The sequence below is a fragment of the Xiphophorus hellerii genome, chromosome 5 (genome assembly GCF_003331165.1).
Source record: "Xiphophorus hellerii strain 12219 chromosome 5, Xiphophorus_hellerii-4.1, whole genome shotgun sequence".
Lineage (NCBI taxonomy): Eukaryota > Metazoa > Chordata > Actinopteri > Cyprinodontiformes > Poeciliidae > Xiphophorus > Xiphophorus hellerii.
In genome coordinates this window covers 32,955,989-32,977,598 of record NC_045676.1, presented here as the reverse complement: position 1 = coordinate 32,977,598, position 21,610 = coordinate 32,955,989, and the positions used below count along the sequence as shown (strand labels likewise).

Here is a 21,610-nt window from a genome sequence, read left to right as displayed (position 1 = left end):
CAAGCTGCACCGTTCCTTGTTTCTTCATTATGTATGTGTTCTTCAGAGAATCACAGTCATCCTGCTCCAAATTTTGAGCATGTATTCCTGGCCCTGCTCAGGATTAAAGCTCATAATTACGCTCCTCCATACTGGGCAGTTCTCTGACAGCAGCCGGCATGTCTGTGGTCCACTGCGCTGGTTGAAATATTGCTTGGAGTTTTCAGTGACCTAAATCACTGGCCAATTAATGCAATCAGGTGTCAATCAAATCGCTTGCTCACAGTGTACAGCTTGGTGCAGATTGTATTACCTTTTGAAGTGGAAATAAAAAATACAGAAGAGCCATGCAGAGCTGTGCAGGATCTTCCAATGGAGATGAATCTGACTGGAGCAAACTGGGGCAGAACCAGTTAAAGCCGCTCTAGTGGAGAACTCCAATTGGCTCTGTCTTAACCCTGGACCCAGATGTAATGAGGAAATTTGGTTCAGCAGACTTCTGTTGAATTAGTGGGAGTGTACAGAATTAAATAGATTAAGATTTTTTTTGAGGAGCAAAAGGATTTATACCCTCTGGCAGGTTTAGGTTGCAACTAAAACTGCTTTTCCACTGGCAAGTCACACTGTAACCAGTTAATGTGCTGTTCGGTTCTACACCAGGTGGCGAGCTTTTCCAGATATTTAATTTTGCTCATAGAAATTCATTGCTGGCCCTAACACTATGATAAAGCCACAGGTCAGCTAATTATTTTGATATACATAAATAATTCCATTCTGGCACTTTATTTTTTTTATGTGCAACCTTTTGGAAGCAAATTGAGGATCTTTGCCTAACATTGTATTAAGATGCCTATTGTTATGTGACATGGGAGCATAAAAAGAAATAAAAGAACAGACCCTTGAGGGACATTGCCTTGTTTAAGATTTGAAGATTGTCACCTAGCTTTACTGTAAAGGTTTGTTTGTTCAAATACAGTTTAATTCACTACGATCCAGACCTTTCAATCAATCTAAAGGAAAAAATAACTCCTTTATAAGCACACTAAGGTCTGGAAGCTAAGATATATTATCTTGTATTCTGGAAATAAAATGTTATTGAAATTTTAAACTGTACATTTTCAGTTAGATATCCTGCAGAGACCTAAAAGTATCTACATGTGCAGTTGTGTGTACTCGTATCATTATACTGACATTATTAAATGCCAGAGAAGGTGGTAAACTGACATTTTAATGGCCAATCACAGCTTTGATTAAAATCAATCTTGCTAATATTAAAGAGAATGTGGTGCTAGCCAATCAGTAGAAGAACAAAGGCCAGACTGACAGAAGGCCAAAGGCAAAACAGTTACCTCAACAAATTTGTTTTCTTTACAAGTACTGCTGTACTTTGATCAAGTCCATACGAATGTTACAGTGAAACAAGACAGAAAAACAATCAGCCTGTCTGCTGAATAGGTTGGTCATTGACAATCCTTTGTTTAGGAATCTGCTGTAAATCTTAAAAATAGAAGCAAAACTGAAAGGCAAAGTCAAACATGCTGACTTTGGATTCTGTATTCAGGGTTTGACTCTTCAGCTTCAGTATATTTTTGTGTTTGTGGTTGTCTGAGCCTGTTGGCAACATGTCTCCTCATCTGACATGTGCCAATCAGCACATCAGGATCAGTCAGTCATCTGCCAGCTCCTCACAGACACCCATCAGTCAAAGCTTTAGGTAACCATGATTGGAGCAGGCAGGGGATGAGCTCGGGGGGTCCAGAGCTGTGATTGGATGTCGCAGCAGGAAAGGAAGTCAGGGGGCTTGTTAAAACTCAATCAAAACTTGAAAAGTCATGCATTAAACTCCCTGACAAAGTTTAACATTCACTGTACCTTCTGAATACTAGCAACTGATAAAGCAGAGTAAACATGTGGTTCTCCCTTACAGTCTTGTCTACTGTTTTATCTCCAAGAGTAATATTTCTACACTGTGGTAGTTTGAATCTCTGCACTCTGACATTCATGCAGTTCAGCTAAGGCCTCCTGAAAATCAGCAAGGAAGCTGTGTTCACTTTCATTTCATCATAATCATCAAAGGCAGCAGGTTTTCACTGTTGAACTGATGTCCTCTTTGGAAAGAAGACTCCCTTTTATTCTTCCCCAGTGAACATCTGTGAAAAGTAAAGACGGGGGGTGGAAGTTGGGGATTGTGGGTGTTCTCCTGGCCCTGGGGCTGCTCCTTGGCCTGATTTAGATGCCAAAACTGGTCAAGTCAAGAAAAACTGTGCAGCTGGTGTTGACATTTATGAGATAAAATCCTATAGTGTGCAGTGGTTAATGAGTCTAATGATTTGATTTTTAATTTTTTTTGTTTGATCCAACCGCTGCACGCTGCTCTCATTAAAATGACCTTAAACATGTTTGATTTGCTTGTCCAGAAAAAAAGCCTGCTGTCAACACGTCTCAGATGGATGAATGTAAAGGGATTTAACTAGTTACTTTGTAATCATCAGATTTCAGGTCATAGGCACAGCTATTCACCTCACTCCTTCAAGGATTTTTTGAAGCTTTGTTTTGAATAATGATTTGTATTCTCATTAAAAAAGGGCTTTTATTGTGATGTCTGTTTTGTTTCCCTTAATTTATTTGCTGGTGCAACTTGTGCTCATTTCTCATGGTCTTGACTAGGGATGGGGATATTGCCAAAAAATTTAATCACAAAATTTTAAATACCTCGAGAACGATATCACAGACAATATACTATATTTTCTGCTTTTTCTTTTTTGGGGGAGGGGTTTGATTTTTCTTAGATATATATTTTTTTTACTTTCCTGTATAAAGTCACATTAAAAATATTCATATATTATATACAAAATCACACAATATATTTAATGTGTCAAAGAAAATACAAAACAGATTAATAGCAATGGAAATTAATTTGACAAAAAACTGCCTGAAATCAATACACAAATTAAACTCTTGTAGTTCAACAGTACATTAGCCTTAAATGACACTAAAAGTGTTTTCCATAATGTTTTTTTTAACACAAACATTATGTGCAAAACTAAGAATCTTGTTTAATGCTTTTAAGTGGAAATCTTCCTCTTAAAAAAACTCAATGGCAAAATACATGTCACATAAAAACACTGCAAACAGTAAGCACTTATGTACGCTTCCTAATGATCAGGAACTTTGTTCATTTTCTTGAACAAAGGTCTATGACTGAGTTCATGACTTGAAAATGAAGTTATGAACTCAGTCTTTTTCAGTATTTTAATTTGTAGCTTTTGTGTCCTTCAACCTTGCACTAAACTTCGAGTTATTTATTTTTTGGAGTGATGTCTGTGTTTCAGAAAGTTTTTTCACCGTGGCTGCTTGGTTCATTCTTTCTGTGTTTAGAGGAGAGGCAAGCAGATGCAAAGCGGAGCTCCATGTAACCAAGTAACAGAAATAAGGAGCTGCAGTAACCAAAACATTACTGAAGCTACTGTATATCTGTACCTTATCAGCTAATATCAGCAAATTCTGTGAAATTTAGTCCAGTGCAAACTGTAAAACATCTAACCAGCTGCTTCTTTGTTTTTATGATGGCTCAGCCATGTTTGCCTTCACCTTTACAACTTGAATATCGCTGCATGTGTGATGGGGTGATATATTTGTTCTATGAAATTAGTATATCGCATTAAAAGTTATTTCCCCGGACAAGTTTTATTTACTGGTATTATCGTGAATGATATGATATTGCCCACCCCTAATCTTGACCTTATATTTGGACTTGTATGTAGCTATCTAAGCTTTATGCTCCAGGAAATCATTCTTAGGGTTGGGTGATATTCGATTTACACTTTAGTCATTGTGCAAAGAACTGCTGCCCTGTTGTGAAATGCTTAGCTAAATGATAGACTTAGCTTAGAAAATTTAAAAAGTTTGATTACAGGCACTAGGAGGTCATATAAATATTTAAAGTAAGTAGCTCAGTGCCAGCATTTATTCTACTGCTATATTTGTCATGAGCAGTGGCAGTTTCTGATATGGACAACAGCCCAGGACGGCATCTGGTGGGGGAGGCATGAGTCCATTACAGGAGAATAATTTTATCTTCTTCAAACCAGTGGTTAACCAAGTGATTAAAGAACAGTTTGAGAAGCATAGCAAATTTATGGTGTTGATTTTGCCTCTAAATTTCTCAGATCTCAATCCAGTCAAGCATCTTTGTGACCTAGTAAAAACCTGCCCCAGGTGTTATGCCTTCCTTCATATAAACATGCGCCCAGGCCCTTGTTTATTGAGGAATAATTGCTTGCTGGAGGCGTGGACTGACAAGTCAAATTTATGGAGGCCCATACTCACAACTTAAAAGACTTAAAGAATCTGCTGCTAACAGCTTTGAGTCAGATACTACAATACCTTCAGGCATCACTTTGGCAACTAAAGTCATGTCTAAAATAAATGCAGAACAAACACACTACTAGGCCATTGGTCGTAATGTTATGCTTGCTGGAACAGACAAAGACTTTGTATTTTTGTTGAGAACTTGACCTGAATAGAACAAATCAGAATTTATTATATTTGGTGTACATTTTAGTACAGTGTCTAATGTTTTGTTATAAACCTGAGTCCATGTGCCAGTTTCCATATGTTCCATCCAGCTGTTTATTTATCTTAAAAAAGATATTATATAAAACAGTAAATAATGACTTCAAGTATTGATGTTTAGTATTTCAACTCTCAGATGACAAGTTTCAGTGGCGTCAAATATTGGACTCTACCTATGTTGGACAATCTTTCTTAGTACAGAAATTTATGATTTAATTAAATAGCTACTACAAACAACTTTTGTCCTTTACTAATTATGGATATGTTATTAATGTATCACTGTATTCCACAGTGGTAATTTTGAATCCTTAAAGGGTAATTCAATTCACATTTCTGAGCACATATACCTCACCTTGTTCATTTAATTAACAATTTAACGTCCCACTCTTCAAATCTGACTGGACTGCAACATGCCAGAAACTAAACTCCTAATTCCTCCTCTCGACTCACACACTATCAGTTCAATTAAGAGATTTTAAATGCCTGGTAAAATAAGGGGAGGCAGACTTATTAGATTAAAAAGGAATAGAACTCATTTGCACCCTGATAATCAAATAGACTTTTGTTAGCGTGAGGGAAAAAATGAATAGCCACGCAACTTCCTCCACTTATTGTTAGAAAAACGATTTATGAAAGGAAGCGATTTGGTTCTTTTTTTCCTCTTCAACTTCATGTGTCAGAAAGATGGGGTGAAGCCTGAGTTTGTGTGAGTTTAGCAGTTAGACAGCCAACTCCCTCAATCAGTATTCATAGACTATCATCAGTTCTGCCAGCCCTGTCTCACAGCAGGGGTTCAGTTCTATGAAGATAAAGTGATTTTTCTGGAATGAGTGACCCTGTTTATGACCTGACATGCACATACACCAGCGAGCCATACAGCGCCAAAATACACACTGGTCCAATAATTAAACAGGCAGGAGTGAAATCCACAACTCAATCTTTTCTTTCATCCCTGCCACAATTTCTCTCGCTATTATGTTGGTGCTCTGTAATGCATTTACACCACAGGAGTCCCTCTGCATGTTTGAACGCAAACTGGACCACACATACACATTTTTGACCATGTTTCAATCTTGCTGCTTTAAAAAAAAGAACAAAAACAAGCTTTTTATTCATTTTGCTAGCCGACACCTTGACCTCATGCTGGGCCCAGAGGAAAAATATTCACACACTCCTATTTCACCACAGCGCTACTGTGCACTTTATGATTAATTTTGGGTGTATTCAATGCAGCACAGTGTAAGAATAATGATTTTTATGTCCCATTAGCAAAAGACATGTCATCTAGAGCCTATTTTTCCACCACTCATCTTATTCACCATGAAAGTGGAGAGGGACCAGTAGCAGAGTAGGCAGGTTGGATCTGGGTGGACTATCAGCCCTAGAGCAGTAGCCCTGCTCCTCTTGCCATCCTTTTATCCCCACTCTTCCCTATGGCTTCTATCACAGTGCTCATCTCCCCAGCAAATTGAATTCCTCCCTAGAATCTGCCTAAAAAGCTTTGTAAGATCAGTTTGAGAGAGGAGACACACATGCAATGTGGCAGGAGTAGAAATGTGTATTTGAGTAGTGTAATAGTGCATGTTTGCCTCTTGACTCTCCTGTGACATTGTGAAGGCCAAACTGTCCGTTAGGCAACCTTCCTCCTGAGGAAACAGAGTGGGAGCAGACTTTGAACTGCTGCAGACTCTGACAAAGACAGACCGAGGGGCAACAAGTGAAGGCAGGGGGGGCTTCTGGTAGACAGACAGGTGGTTGAATACTGCTGCTTGTGAGAAAGCAGAAGGCGACAGCTTTATGCTTGAGTGACTGAGTTAAAATAGGCAACATCTGATAGTTGCTATTAGATGACCTTGCCCCTTTTGATTTCTGCTTTTCTCTGTCTGTCTGTTGTTACTAACAGACAGTTTTAAAGCAGACGTCATTGACCTCCTTCATCGGATGGAGGATGAGACAGTTGTATCTGTTCTGGCAGGTTTATAGGGATGGTCTTTATATCTTCATCATCAGTATGTGAATGCTTGTATCATTGTGAATGGGAATGACTGATGTCATGTAAAGAGTCCTGACAAGCATTGTCATTTGTTTTAATGTGACAAAATCAAAAGTGCCTGTTTACTTAGTCAATTCTTAATAGCCTACAGCGGGCACAAAAATTTGCTAATATTTTGAATATTATAAAAATGTTTCCCTTCATTTTATGGAAAGATGGTTGACCCTCTTGTTACAAAAAAAAACACCCTCTAGTTTTTAAGAAAATGGCTACTTATCATGTATTAGTCGATTGATACCATAATATCAATAAATTACAGATTAACTCATTAACTGATAACTTGCATCGCTGATATGATGGATACAATATTTTTGTGAAGCTTATACATTGTGGAGTTAGCTGACGGCCCAAACTTATATAGCTGCTCACTGCACTTGACACTAGAGCCAAATTCACCCATTTGTACACATTTATCCACTAATGTAGGCCTGTAGGCAACTTGCAGTTAAGCACCTTGCCTTTACTGTTGCAAGACATCTACTCGACCTAATGAGCCACAGTCAACATACGTAGCTGGCTTGCAGCACTGGACTAAACCAGCACCATACTATTAAAATATTTAGTCAGAACAGGGTCCTTCCTACAGAGTCTGTGGGTTACGGTTAAAGGTGCATAAATGAAGCATGCCCCCGATTATGTAGTAATGGGATGTGAGAGCTCTCTGACTGTTTGGAGCTAACACAAACTTCTGTGGTGAGATCCTTGTTGCTTATTTTTTATCATGGTAACACATTACGGGGCTGGGGTTGCTCGTTTGGACATCAGTATAAATTGATAATCAAAGAAGTACACCAACATTGTGCCAATACCACTCTAAGTAATTCAATATAATACTTCAGATAGCATAGCTGCTGTGCCCACTGCTCTGGCTACCATCAAAAGGATCTCACCAATCAGCTGAAACAAAAAAAAAAAAACCTGATCTCCATCCCAGTTAATACAGTGCCTGAAGCAGAGCTAGCAATATTACTCAGTGACCACTGTAGTTCGTCAATACATCAAATTAGCTATTTATCTGGTCCTTGGAACACTGAATAGGAAAAGAAAAAAAACCTTGATCCATAGGAGTTTTTTTTTTTTCATGTTGGGATTCAAAGTGTTTTAAGAGAGTACAATCTTTTTCCTCATGCCATAAATAAAAACATTAAGGACTTCCCTTCCCCTTGACTGTAATGAGCAACTAAAAGTAGAGGAAAAGAAGTTGACTGATGAAAATAAAAACATGTCCACATAAAATAAAATTTGTGCAACTATCGGCCTTGCTTGCTCTGATTTGAACTATTGTGTTGACTCTGGATAAAATAGAAGACAGTCAACCTCTTGGTTTAAATTTACAGATTAAGTTGCTAAAGGAAGATCGGACTCAATATCTACATCTACATACAGTATATATATATGAAATATATATACACTGCTCAAAAAAATAAAGGGAACATTCAAATAACACATCCTAGATCTGAATGAAAGAAATATTCTCATTGAATACTTTGTTCTGTACAAAGTTGAATGTGCTGACAACAAAATCACACAAAAATCATCAATGGAAATCAAATTTATTAACCAATGGAGGCCTGGATTTGGAGCCACACACAAAATTAAAGTGAAATAACACTACATGCTGATCCAACTTTAATGTAATGTCCTTAAAACAAGTCAAAATGAGGCTCAGTATTGTGTGTGGCCTCCACGTGCCTGTATGACCTCCCTACAATGCCTGGGCCTGCTCCTGATGAGGTGGCGGATGGTCTCCTGAGGGATCTCCTCCCAGACCTGGACTAAAGCATCCGCCAACTCCTGGACAGTCTGTGGTGCAACGTGACGTTGGTGGATGGAGCGAGACATGATGTCCCAGATGTGCTCAATCGGATTCAGGTCTGGGGAACGAGCTGGCCAGTCCATAGCTTCAATGCCTTCATCTTGCAGGAACTGCTGACACACTCCAGCCACATGAGGTCTAGCATTGTCCTGCATTAGGAGGAACCCAGGGCCAACCGCACCAGCATATGGTCTCACAAGGGGTCTGAGGATCTCATCTCGGTACCTAATGGCAGTCAGGCTACCTCTGGTGAGCACATAGAGGGCTGTGCGGCCCTCCAAAGAAATGCCACCACACACCATTACTGACCCACTGCCAAACCGGTCATGCTGAAGGATGTTGCAGGCAGCAGACCGCTTTCCACGGCGTCTCCAGACTCTGTCACGTCTGTCACATGTGCTCAGTGTGAACCTGCTTTCATCTGTGAAGAGCACAAGGCGCCAGTGGCGAATTTGCCAATCCTGGTGTTCTCTGGCAAATGCCAAGCGTCCTGCACGGTGTTGGGCTGTGAGCACAACCCCCCATCTGTGGACGTCGGGCCCTCATACCATCCTCATGGAGTCGGTTTCTAACCGTTTGTGCAGACACATGCACATTTGTGGCCTGCTAGAGGTCATTTTGCAGGGCTCTGGCAGTGCTCCTCCTGTTCCTTCTTGCACAAAGGCGGAGGTAGCGGTCCTGCTGCTGGGTTGTTGCCCTCCTACGGCCTCCTCCACGTCTCCTGGTGTACTGGCCTGTCTCCTGGTAGCGCCTCCAGCCTCTGGACACTACGCTGACAGACACAGCAAACCTTCTTGCCACAGCTCGCATTGATGTGCCATCCTGGATGAGCTGCACTACCTGAGCCACTTGTGTGGGTTGTGGAGTCCGTCTCATGCTACCACGAGTGTGAAAGCACCACCAACATTCAAAACTGACCAAAACATCAGCCAGACAGCATAGGTACTGAGAAGTGGTCTGTGGTCCCAACTGCAGAACCACTCCTTTATTGAGTGTGTCTTGCTAATTGCCAATAATTTCCACCTGTTGTCTATTCCATTTGCACAACAGCAGGTGAAATTGATTGTCAATCAGTGTTGCTTCCTAAGTGGACAGTTTGATTTCACAGAAGTTTGATTTACTTGGAGTTATATTGTGTTGTTTAAGTGTTCCCTTTATTTTTTTGAGCAGTGTACATAACATCTACATGTAATGGTCTTGCGTCAAGATTTCTTGCCCAATTCTCACATCACAAACAAATGGTAGAGGCCATTGGCACATGGCACCAAACCCTAACATGTCCAGACATTTAACCCATGGTCTTATTGCGATGTTAAGGCGAGACAGCAGGAAAGAGGGGTGGAGGGAAGGGTTGACCCATCAAACTGTCAGCTTCAGAAAACCATACGACCACAAAACCTCATAAAAGTTCATGTGGGGTCAGTGCGACCCCGTCGGATCACACACAGGGTAAAAAGCTTGCCTTTTTGCGGGGAGGGAGTTTAGCCCTCCCCGCAGAGGGAATTTGGTGCCATCTTTTACCAAGATGGCACCACTTTTAAAAAAACCTCTTTATTTCCATCCTCTCTCATCCTTGGTTGCTTTCTTTCACACAAAGACACATAGGCAGCCTGAAGTGAATTATAATTCTGGTCAGCAATATGACATTGCAATCTGCACAAACAGACATTGTATGTACAAATGGGATATTCCAAATAAATCCTGATGGAGACATGCACAACCAATGTTCTTGTCTCTCCCTTTCATCCATGCACATGCTCACATACACAACCCCATGTATGCACCCACAAACACAAAGTCCCATATAAATCTGTCTGGGATTGAACACTTTGCTCTAACACACAGAGAGCGCATCTATCAGTCTTAAAAAAGAAAAAAACTTACACATAAGAAAAGAAAAAAGCTGAAGTTGCACAAAAACGGAAATTCCATTATTTTGACGATATAAGAAATGTCTTGCAGTCTTAAGGAATGCAATACATTTAACAAGATAATTTTACGATTTGGAATGATCTAATCAACATCATTTAATTTGAATAATTTTATAGTCTCCAATAAGAAAGTGAAAAATAAATGAACCTTTAACTTTCCAGTGCATTTTTTGGACTGGAAACCATCATCCATTGGTTTAATGTTAAATTTCCTTTCATTAGAAGTAGTTTTCATTTCACTTCTGTATTTGGCAAGTTTCCACCACATACCAGTGATGAGCAACACACACTGAGAGCAAGTGAAAAAAATATTTCATTTCTCCATTACTCAGTAAAAACTGGGGCAGCGTTTGAGTTTCTCGTCTTAACATTGCCAGTTCTTTGATGTGACTGTTACAAGAATGCCCTCCTGGCCCTGAAGTAATGGAGTAAGACTCCTGCAAATTCACTTATTCTAATTGTGTAAGGTGGAAAAGTTACAACGCATACTGATCAGAAACAAATATTGTAATAAAATTTCTACCCCAATCTGTGGGGTAGGGATTTCATATATATATATATATATATACATATGTATACTGTATACAGTATACACAGTATATACATTTATATTTCTGAATCACTTCGCAGATGTGTTGAGCATGTACTGTATGTATGTCTGAGAACATGTTGTGGACCAAATTTGCCTGGGGGAAATTTATGGCTTAAGCTAGAATGAGTTGGAGGATGGGAGAAATGAAACTGTCACTGACTTGTCAATTTGTCCATACCTACTACAGGGAGCTGATGAACTCATTTTAGTATTCACACTTTTCTGTATGAATGAAACATTTAAAGCCACAACACATTTTCAAATGCTGCTGATTTTCCAGTTAATCCTGTGACCTGGCCACGTGTTGAGAGATTCAGTACCCTTGGTGCTGTGCACAAGCTCTTTTGCCATAATGCCAGTGTATTGTGTGATGGTGAGCCAGCTCTGAGAACCTGAGCCAGAAGTTAAAGACTTGATGGCATTGTTTAGACAGCTGCTGCAGCTGAGCCATTTTGCAGATGTGCCTTGCAAGGCTGGCCAAGTTGATTTCAACAGGCTAATCAGAAGATTCTATTCAGGGGGTTGGGGGGCCGCGGGGGTTGAATTAAATTAATTATTATAGGGTTTGCATCGTTTCATTTTCAGAACATGCGTAAAACATTTGAACATGTCAGAAGGTGACCCTCCGTCCCAGTCTCAAATCACTGACAGACTGATACAGATTTTGCTCAATAATATCCCCGTTTTTAGCATCAACTCAGACAAGTTTCCCAGTTCCCTCTGCTGACAGAGATTCACATTATGATGCTGCTACCACCACTATGTTTCACTGGAAGGATGGTGTTCTTGGCGTGATGAGATGTGTTGATTTTGTGTCAGACATAGTGGTTTCCCTGGTGATTAAAGGGTAAAGTTTTGGTCACAGTTCCCTCCATACGTATGGCTTACTGTGGTTGTATGGACAGACAGTCCAGTCTCTGCTCGTTAACTCTGCAGCTCCTTCAGGGTTTCTTTTGGTCTCTGTGCTGCCTCTGTGATTGATGCCCTCCTTGCCTGGTCTGAGAGTTTTGGTGAGCCTGCCTTTTTTGACAGGTTTGTTGTCATACCATGTTCTTTCTGTTTGATGAGAATGAATTTGATGATACTCCAGTGAATCATCAGAGATCTAGATTTTTTTTTATATCCCAACCCTGATTTGTATTTCTGAACAACTTTGACATGTTCTGATTTGTAGTTCTCCTTGGTGTTCATGATGTTGTTTGGTTAGTGCTGGTGCTGCAGCCTCTGGGTTTGTATATGCTGACAGATATTGGGATTCCTAGATTGCACACAGATGGACTTTATTTCACTAAGCATGTGACTAATCAAGGTAATTGGTTTGACCTGAACTTTTTAGAGGCTTTATAACAAAAGGCATGTGCACATGTCAATTTTTATTTTTTTATTACTTATTTTTAGATGTGCTTATTTGTTTTCTTATTTCACTTCACCACCTTAAAATGTTTTGTGTGGATGCATCCTATGCCATTTACATAAAAAAACATTCAAATATAGTTTGTGATGTAATAAAACACAAATGAAAATCCCAAGATGCGTGTATACTTTTGCAAGGCACTGTATATTTCATTTATTTCAGGAGCAAGAAAAATGGTTGCAGAAACTTAAGTGTCTTTCAAGATTTTCCCAAAATAATCCCTTTAAACTATTCAGGATGCATTCCAGTAAGCTGTTACAGAAGGCTGTCAGGTGATCATTTTTAGACTCACCCCAACAATGAAGAGCGGGGTAGAACAAAATACAAATGAATAAAGTCACAGATTTTGTTTCGTCTCTTTGAAGCCTGAAGTCCTTTTGGAAGTCTGTTAATTAGTTTTCTCTAGACTGAAATTAACTGGATATCACCTGAAAGCAAAATAAAATGTGCAGGTTCCAGGGTTTCCCTCAGAGAACTTACTAAGCCCGGTGGTCAGGGGGCCCAGGCGGTCCACTGTGTTTTTGTATTAAAAGCTGCTAAGTTGACATTAAATGTAAAAATATTACTAGGTATTATATGTTACGGGAAAACATTGCCAGTGAAATGCTATCTAAACCCACAACTAGTCTTAAAAACAACAAATCAAAAAACACAGTTAAAATGAATATCAATTATTTGCACTTCTGTTTAATCCAAATTAAGTCAGCAGCTCCATAAGGCCTCCCAGGGCTTCAGGAGCCATAAATGATAATATTTTAACACAGATCACAGGTATAGAAATGTAACATTTGTTTACTGAAATTATCAATGTTATTAAGTTTGATTTAATGGTTCCAGCATACATAAATTAAAAGATTTTAAATTGTTTAACATTTAAATTTAAGATTTTAAGGAGCAGGCATGTATACTTTGCAAAAGTTCAAAGAACAATATTCATAGTTAACTTGTTTTGTTACTACAGCTACAATCTGATGTTGTGAGTTTAATCTTTGAGTTTGAGCTCTGTTTATTCACAAATACTAATGAGTAAGCTACAATTATAACTGATTGTTTTTTAGATTGGCCAATTAAACTACTCCCCCTCTCCCAGATTTCATTAAATCTAACACTGTAGCTGTTAAAGATGCTCATGTTTTTTGCAGCAAAAGGGGCCTCTAAGTCAAATTCAGCTCAAGGTCTCATACAGCCTTGAATCGGCCCTGCATGATGAGTTAAATCTGCTGCACTGCACTCAGAGCTGCGCAACAAATGGGAGATTTAAATTAATGCTGCTAATGTGGCTTTTAGTAGCTCTTTCATTTTGTGTCTATTGAGTTTTTAATAGGCGCCACAGAAACTGTTTTGGTTGCTCAAGTTTTAAGGGGCGAGTTTTTCAGATCCCTGCGCGACTGCACATATGAACTCTGTCTGACTAAGTGGACAAAGCATTTGATATGGTCTGATGGATCGTGTAACTGGAAAAATTATAATAAAATAATATTAAACCAGCTTAATGCATGCCTATGAGGCGAGTGCGAAAGCTCCTCACCGCGCTGAATCTCCTTGATGAGTGGTTAGCAGTGGTTTGTTAACCACTGGCCAACCAGGAACACATACATAAACTTAACAGGGAAGATAGAACTACGCGATTGGGCAACGTGTTGAGATGTAAACGGCGTACATAATTCTTTGTTCACAAAGATAAATCATTCTCACCGTTCCTCAACAGGCACCTCTGAAAGCGCCACTACAAGTTATTCCTGCGGTTCACATAGAGCTGCGCAACCAGAGCTAAGGTGGTGCGGATTAAAGGCTCACCTTGATGTGGAGTTCTCCATGTAAATATCCATACAGGTCAGCCTGTATCCAGTTTTAGTGTAAAGCATGGCGGGCCACCAGGTTTATAATACACTAGGGGAAACCCTGGATTCTATTCATAAACTATATGCAAAAATATGGTAAAACTGATATGTTATAGTAATAAAATGGTCAAAAGGTCATTATATAGCTGCTTCCTTTTGTCATGCATTGTTGCATCTTATGTAGTCCTAATGTATGTCTAGTGAATTAAACATAACCTAGTACCAAAGTGAAGTGATGCACAACTTCAAATATTTACCTTTTGTTTGTTTGTTTTATTTTGATGAAGAAAAAGTGCTAATAAACAAAGACCAATGTAATAAGAAAAATCTTTATTGACAATTCTGATTTTGTTTAAAAGTCCTGTTTGTATAATTTTCTTTATCCAAATGCTTTCTATGTTGATGTTGCATATTTTTTTATATAGGAGTAGTAATATTTAAATTATAATAATAGTAATCCATTAATTTATCTTCTATGAATGCTTGTCCTAGCCATGTCTCAATGACATTATTATTAATAACTATAATAATGATTAAAGCTTAAAATAATTACTGTTGTTAAAAAGTTAATAATGAACACTAAGTTGTGCGTTGTGTTCTGCCTCACTGCAATCAGATACACTTAATATAACTTTTGTTTTGGTTCCTTATTTATTAATGCAGTTTACGGTAAATATCCTATTTTGTGCTGAATAACCAAAGCAGATCTTCACAGCAACGTAGCTAGGTTTCTTTACATGTTTCTCTGTGTTTATCAGAAGTTGCTCCCTACTTGCAAGGAGGAGAACGGGGGCAGCAGGTGGTGCTGGAGGGAAACAGGCTGGTGCTGACCTGCCCAGCTGGAGGCAGCTGGCCTTTGCAGTACCGCTGGACCCTGAACAACACTAACATCACAGACTGGACACCACAATACAGGTCAGTTTCTGGTTTTCATGGTTCTGGTATTGATTCCTCTCTGATCCTGGAATGCATGTTTCTTTCCAACTATTTTTGTAGTCATTTTGAATAAGTTGGAGAAAGTCAGAGCTTTTAAACAGCAGTACCGAATTCTAAAAATTGATTAATACAGTTGCATTTTCACCATGAGAATATGTATATTATGCATTGGGAAAAGCATCAATCGATATTTCTGAGTTATTTCTTTGCTTTTCACTCTCCGCCTCTCTTCCTCTGTCTCCGTCTCCGTGTCCCAGTGTGAGTTGGAGGTAAAAGCTAAGCAGTGCCTTTTGGCAATACTGCAGCTGTGAAACAAAATTGTTTTTCTCATCATTCAGAAAGAGGAGGAATCTTGGGAAAGCATACACACTGAGGGAGAAAGAGGTTGAGCCAGCATTTTGTAGCCAGACAATTGTCTAAGCCAGGAGACATTGTTTAGCACTGGACTGCTCTCCGTCTTCTGATCACTTCAGTTTGGTGAGTCAGGCCTATTCTGAATAGGCAAGGTACTGTGAAAATGAGTGGCCAACACTGAAATTATAAGCCTGATTCACTTTTATAACTTATACCTTTATGTTTTTGTGCTACCTCAATGTACATTCAAAGATAACGAGTTGTGTTGTGCTTTATAGATCAGTTGCTTGTAAGAATTCATTTTGTCGTTCTTGTTTTTCCTTTCTTCATGTTGTTTACTCACTCGGATTTTTAACAGTTTTTGTTACATAATAGTTTTAAAATCATCCATCACAGTGACTGATATCCCTGTTAACCACTGCTGTACACTTTAATGCTAATTGCGTTAGCTTCAACTCTGCCAAATGAACTCATTAACCTTTTGATTTTTTTTATAGAAAGTATTCCTAAACAGTGCACTAAAGTTTATCTGTGTCTTTTTATTAGAGGTGCTTCCATTGCCAATGAGAATTTCTTTCATATTTATGTTTTTTCTTCCCTTTGTGTGGAAAGTACTCCTGAATCTGTAATTAGGCCCGAGCAGCAAAGCGCTGCGAAGGCCTATTGTATCTGTACTGTTTCTTATTATTATTAGGCCCGAGCAGCAAAGCGCTGCGAAGGCCTATTGTTTCTGTACTGTTTCTTATTATTATTACGATTCTGCCCCCCCAAAGAGGCGCCTTTTTGGGGGCTTTATCATATTCAAAAACTCACCAAACTTGGCGGTGGCGACTAGAAAATTTAAAAATTTTGAATTTTAAGGTTGTCGCAAAAATCGCAAAAAAAATTGCTGAACGGCGGCAACTAGCAATTTTCTGTTGACACAATGGTATGAACGTACTTCATCGTAGAGACATGAAATTTGGTACACATGTAGAGCTCACCAAAAGACTCAGAACTTACATTTAATGTTATAAGCCAACTATCACAGGAAGTCGGCCATTTTGTATTGAACGTCCATTTTTTACCTCGATTTTGACGTTTACAGCCTTCGTATTTGATCGAACTCCTCCTAGGGATTTCGATTGATCGACTTCAAACTTGGTCAGTCTGATCATAAGGCATGTTTGATTTAAAGTTATCAAATTGGTGAGTTTTGGAGCATGTTGAAGGGGGGTTAGCAGGGGTCAAAGTTCACCTACTCGCCATGAAACACGAAACTCTTATATTTCCTATACAAAAACACATAGAGGGACCAAACTTTCAGTGATTGATCGTCATCGGGTGCCCTACAATACCCTATGATCAAATGATGACATCACTTAGGCCACGCCCCCTGAGAACAGGAAGTGTCATGTTTTACTGTGAACGGTCGCTATCTTAGCCCTTTGACCTCATCAATATGAAACTGTGTCCAGAGACAGAAGACATGTTGGTGTGTTTAGGATTCCAACCCTGACCGGCTTTGACATAGCAGGTGGGCGTGGCGGCGTGGCGAAGTGACCTGTAACGCCGTTGCCATACGTTTGGCTCTGAATTCCACAATTTCGGGCCCAGCTGCTCCAAACTCACTAGGATGGATCCTTATCCACTCACCGACAGGAATTCATAACAAAATTTGGTGGGCGTGGCCTAATTTCTCTATAGCGACCCCTAGAGTATTTTAAATGAACAGCCCTAAGCCATGCTTAAACCTAGAATTACGAAACTTGGTACACATGTGTATTTTGTCGGGACGTACAAAAAAGTCTCTTAGAGCTATGCTCTAAACCCAACAGGAAGTCGGCCATTTTAGATTGAATTTCATTTGACCTCGATTTTGACGTTTACAGCATTCGTATTTGATCGAACTCCTCCTAGGGATTTCGATTGATCGGCTTCAAACTCGGTCAGTCTGATCATAAGGCATGTCTGATTTAAAGTTATCAAATTGGTGACTGTATGAGCTTGCTGAAGGGGGGTTACCAGGGGTCAAAGTTCACCTACTCGCCATGAAACACGAAACTCTTATATATCCTGCACAGAAACTCACAGAGACACCAAATTTTCAGTTATTGATCAACAATAGGTGTCCTAAAATACCCTGTGGTGAAATGATGACATCGCTTAGGCCACGCCCCCTGAGAACAGGAAGTGTCATGTTTTACTGTGAACGGTCGCTATCTTAGCCCTTTGACCTAATCAACATGAACCTGTGTCCAGAGACAGAAGACATGTTGGTGTGTTGAGGTTTCCAACCCTGACCGGCTTTGAGATAGCAGCTGGGCGTGGCGGCGTGGCGAAGTGACCTGTAACGCCGATGCCATACGTTTGCTTCTAGATTCCACATGTTTCGACCGAGCTGCACCAAGCTTGGCTTGAGTGATGCTGGTGTGATACCTGAAAATTCTATGTCATCAGATTATGACGTCATCTAAGCCCCGCCCCCTCAGAACAGGAAGTGCTATTTTTTTCCTTGGAAACTTTCATCTATGGCTCTCTTGACCTAATCAAGGTGATTCTGTGTTGGATGACAGATAGGAAGTTGGTCTCGCTTGCTTTAAAGTGCCAAGAGTTTTCAATGGCGGCAACGCCGTTCGTATACGTTTGCCTCTACATTCCACATATTTTGACCGAGCTGCATCAAACTTGGCCTGAGTGATCCTGGAGGCTTGCCCGTCAATCCTACGTCATCACATTATGACGTCATCTAAGCCCCGCCCCCTCGGAACCGGAAGTGCCGTTTTTTTCCTTGGAAAGCTCTGTTTATGGCTCTCTTGACCTAATCAAGGTGATTCTGTATTGGATGACAGATAGGAAGTTGGTCTCGCTTGCTTTAAAGTGCCAAGAGTTTTCAATGGCGGCAACGCCGTTCGTATACGTTTGCCTCTACATTCCACATATTTTGACCGAGCTGCATCAAACTTGGCCTGAGTGATCCTGGAGGCTTGCCCGTCGATCCTACGTCATCACATTATGACGTTATCTAAGCCCCGCCCCCTCGGAACAGGAAGTGCCGTGTTTTTCCTTGGAAAGCTCTGTTTATTGCTCTCTTGACCTAATCAAGGTGATTCTGTGTTGGATGACAGATAGGAAGTTGGTCTCGCTTGCTTTAAAGTGCCAAGAGTTTTCAATGGCGGCAACGCCGTTCGTATACGTTTGCCTCTACATTCCACATATTTTGACCGAGCTGCATCAAACTTGGCCTGAGTGATCCTGGAGGCTTGCCCGTCGATCCTACGTCATCATATTATGACGTCATCTAAGCCCCGCCCCCTCGGAACAGGAAGTGCCGTTTTTTTCCTTGGAAAGCTCTGTTTATGACTCTCTTGACCTAATCAAGATGATTCGGATGATAAACTCTGTCAATGCTCACTGCTGGCTGAACCGTGTGGGCGTGGCCAAATGGCGAATATCAGTCCCTCGCCATATACATACGTTTGGCTCTAATTCACACATGGATCATCCGATTGGCGCCAAACTGGATATGTATGACCTTTGTTCTGCTCTAAAGAGCCCAACGGGTTTGAGATGTAATTTGGGGAAAATCCGCGACAGCTTCTGCAGCGGCTAGCGGGCGGCAGTGCTGGAAACTGCGGCAGAGCTTCTGCGGTGGGGAGCGGGCTGCGGCTCTGGAAAACGCGCGAGAGCTTCTGCGGTGGCCGGAACCCCCGCGGTGGCCAATAGGCCGGAGCGGCGCTTGCTGCGAGGGCCGCCCGAGGCTGCTCGCAGCTTTAATTAGGCCCGAGCAGCAAAGCGCTGCGAAGGCCTATTGTTTCTGTACTGTTTCTTATTATTATTATTATTACGATTCTGCCCCCCCAAAGAGGCGCCTTTTTGGGGGCTTTATCATATTCAAAAACTCACCAAACTTGGCGGTCGCGACTAGAAAATTTAAAAATTTTGAATTTTAAGGTTGTCGCAAAAATCGCAAAAAAAATTGCTCAACGGCGGCAACTAGCAATTTTCTGTTGACACAATGGTATGAACGTATTTCATCGTAGAGACATGAAATTTGGTACACTTGTAGAGCTCACCAAAAGACTCAGAACTTACATTTAATGTTATTAGCCAACTATCACAGGAAGTCGGCCATTTTGTATTGAACGTCCATTTTTTTCCTCGATTTTGACGTTTACAGCCTTCGTATTTGATCGAACTCCTCCTAGGGATTTCGATTGATCGACTTCAAACTCGGTCAGTCTGATCATAAGGCATGTTTGATTTAAAGTTATCAAATTGGTGAGTTTTGGAGTATGTTGAAGGGGGGTTAGCAGGGGTCAAAGTTCACCTACTCGCCATGAAACACGAAACTCTTATATTTCCTATAAAAAAACACATAGAGGGACCAAACTTTCAGTGATTGATCGGCATCGGGTGCCCTACAATACCCTATGGTGAAATGATGACATCACTTAGGCCACGCCCCCTGAGAACAGGAAGTGTCATGTTTTACTGTGAATGGTCGCTATCTTAGCCCTTTGACCTAATCAACATGAAACTGTGTCCAGAGACAGAAGACATGTTGGTGTGTTGTGGATTCCAACCCCGACCGGCTTTGACATAGCAGGTGGGCGTGGCGGCGTGGCGAAGTGACCTGTAACGCCGTTGCCATACGTTTGGCTCTGAATTCCACAATTTCGGGCCCAGCTGCTCCAAACTCACTAGGATGGATCCTTATCCACCCACCGACAGGAATTCATAACAAAATGTGGTGGGCGTGGCCTAATTTCTCTATAGCGACCCCTAGAGTATTTTAAATGAACAGCCCTAAGCCATGCTTTAACCTAGAATTACGAAACTTGGTACACATGTGTATCTTGTCAGGACGTACAAAAAAGTCTATTACAGCCATGGTCGAAACCCAACAGGAAGTCGGCCATTTTAGATTGAAGTTCATTTGACCTCGATTTTGACGTTTACAGCCTTTGCATTTGATCGAACTCCTCCTAGGGATTTCGATTGATCGGCTTCAAACTCGGTCAGTCTGATCATAAGGCATGTCTGATTTAAAGTTATCAAATTGGTGACTGTCTGAGATTGCTGAAGGGGGGTTACCAGGGGTCAAAGTTCACCTACTCGCCATGAAACACGAAACTCTTATATTTCCTATACAAAAACACATAGAGGGATCAAACTTTCAGTGATTGATCGTCATCGGGTGCCCTACAATACCCTATGGTCAAATGATGACATCACTTAGGCCACGCCCCCTGAGAACAGGAAGTGTCATGTTTTACTGTGAACGGTCGCTATCTTAGCCCTTTGACCTCATCAATATGAAACTGTGTCCAGAGACAGAAGACATGTTGGTGTGTTGTGGATTCAAGCCCTGACCGGCTGCGATGAAGCAGCTGGGTGTGGCGGCGTGGCGAAGTGACCTGTAACGCCGATGCCATACGTTTGCTTCTAGATTCCACATGTTTCGACCGAGCTGCACCAAACTTGGCCTCAGTGATGCTGTTGTGATGCCTGACAATGCTATGTCATCATATTATGACGTCATCTAAGCCCCGCCCCCTCAGAATGAATTAGAGAGATCTTCTGTGTAATTACATAATAAACAGTACATGTTCGTCGTTTGTAGGGCAATGCTGCCCTCTGCTGGCCACTGAAATAGTTTCATTATTTCAGTAATTCGACACCAGAGGGCAGCATTGCCCTGCAGATGAAATTCTTCGATTTTGTAATACACAGGAAAAAATGAAAAATTGGTATTTCTAACACAAAAACTCACAGAGACTCCAAACTTTCAGTGATTGATCGTCATCAGGTGGCCTACAATACCATATGGTCAAATGATGACATCACTTAAGCCACGCCCCCTGAGAACAGGAAGTGTCATGTTTTACTGTGAGCGGTCGCTCTCTTAGCCCTTTGACCTAATCAACATGAAACTGTGTCCAGACACAGAAGACATGTTGGTGTGTTGAGGATTCCAACCCTGACCGGCTTTGAGATAGCAGCTGGGCGTGGCGGCGTGGCGAAGTGACCTGTAACGCCGATGCCATACGTTTGCTTCTAGATTCCACATGTTTCGACCGAGCTGCACCAAACTTGGCTTGAGTGATGCTGGTGTGATGTCTGAAAATTCTATGTCA

The 21,610-nt window shown here is 40.7% G+C and overlaps 1 protein-coding gene across 2 annotated transcripts in view; it reads left to right on the top strand.

Annotated features, from left to right (window-relative positions):
* The window catches only part of LOC116720704 (protein sidekick-1), a 493,826-nt gene that overhangs the window by 242,971 nt on the left and 229,245 nt on the right, over positions 1-21,610 (top strand). For both annotated transcript variants that reach the window (XM_032564100.1, XM_032564099.1), the window contains exon 2: positions 14,960-15,116. In XM_032564100.1, the coding sequence (XP_032419991.1) occupies positions 14,960-15,116 (157 nt within the window). The remainder of the gene's footprint in view (positions 1-14,959; positions 15,117-21,610) is intronic.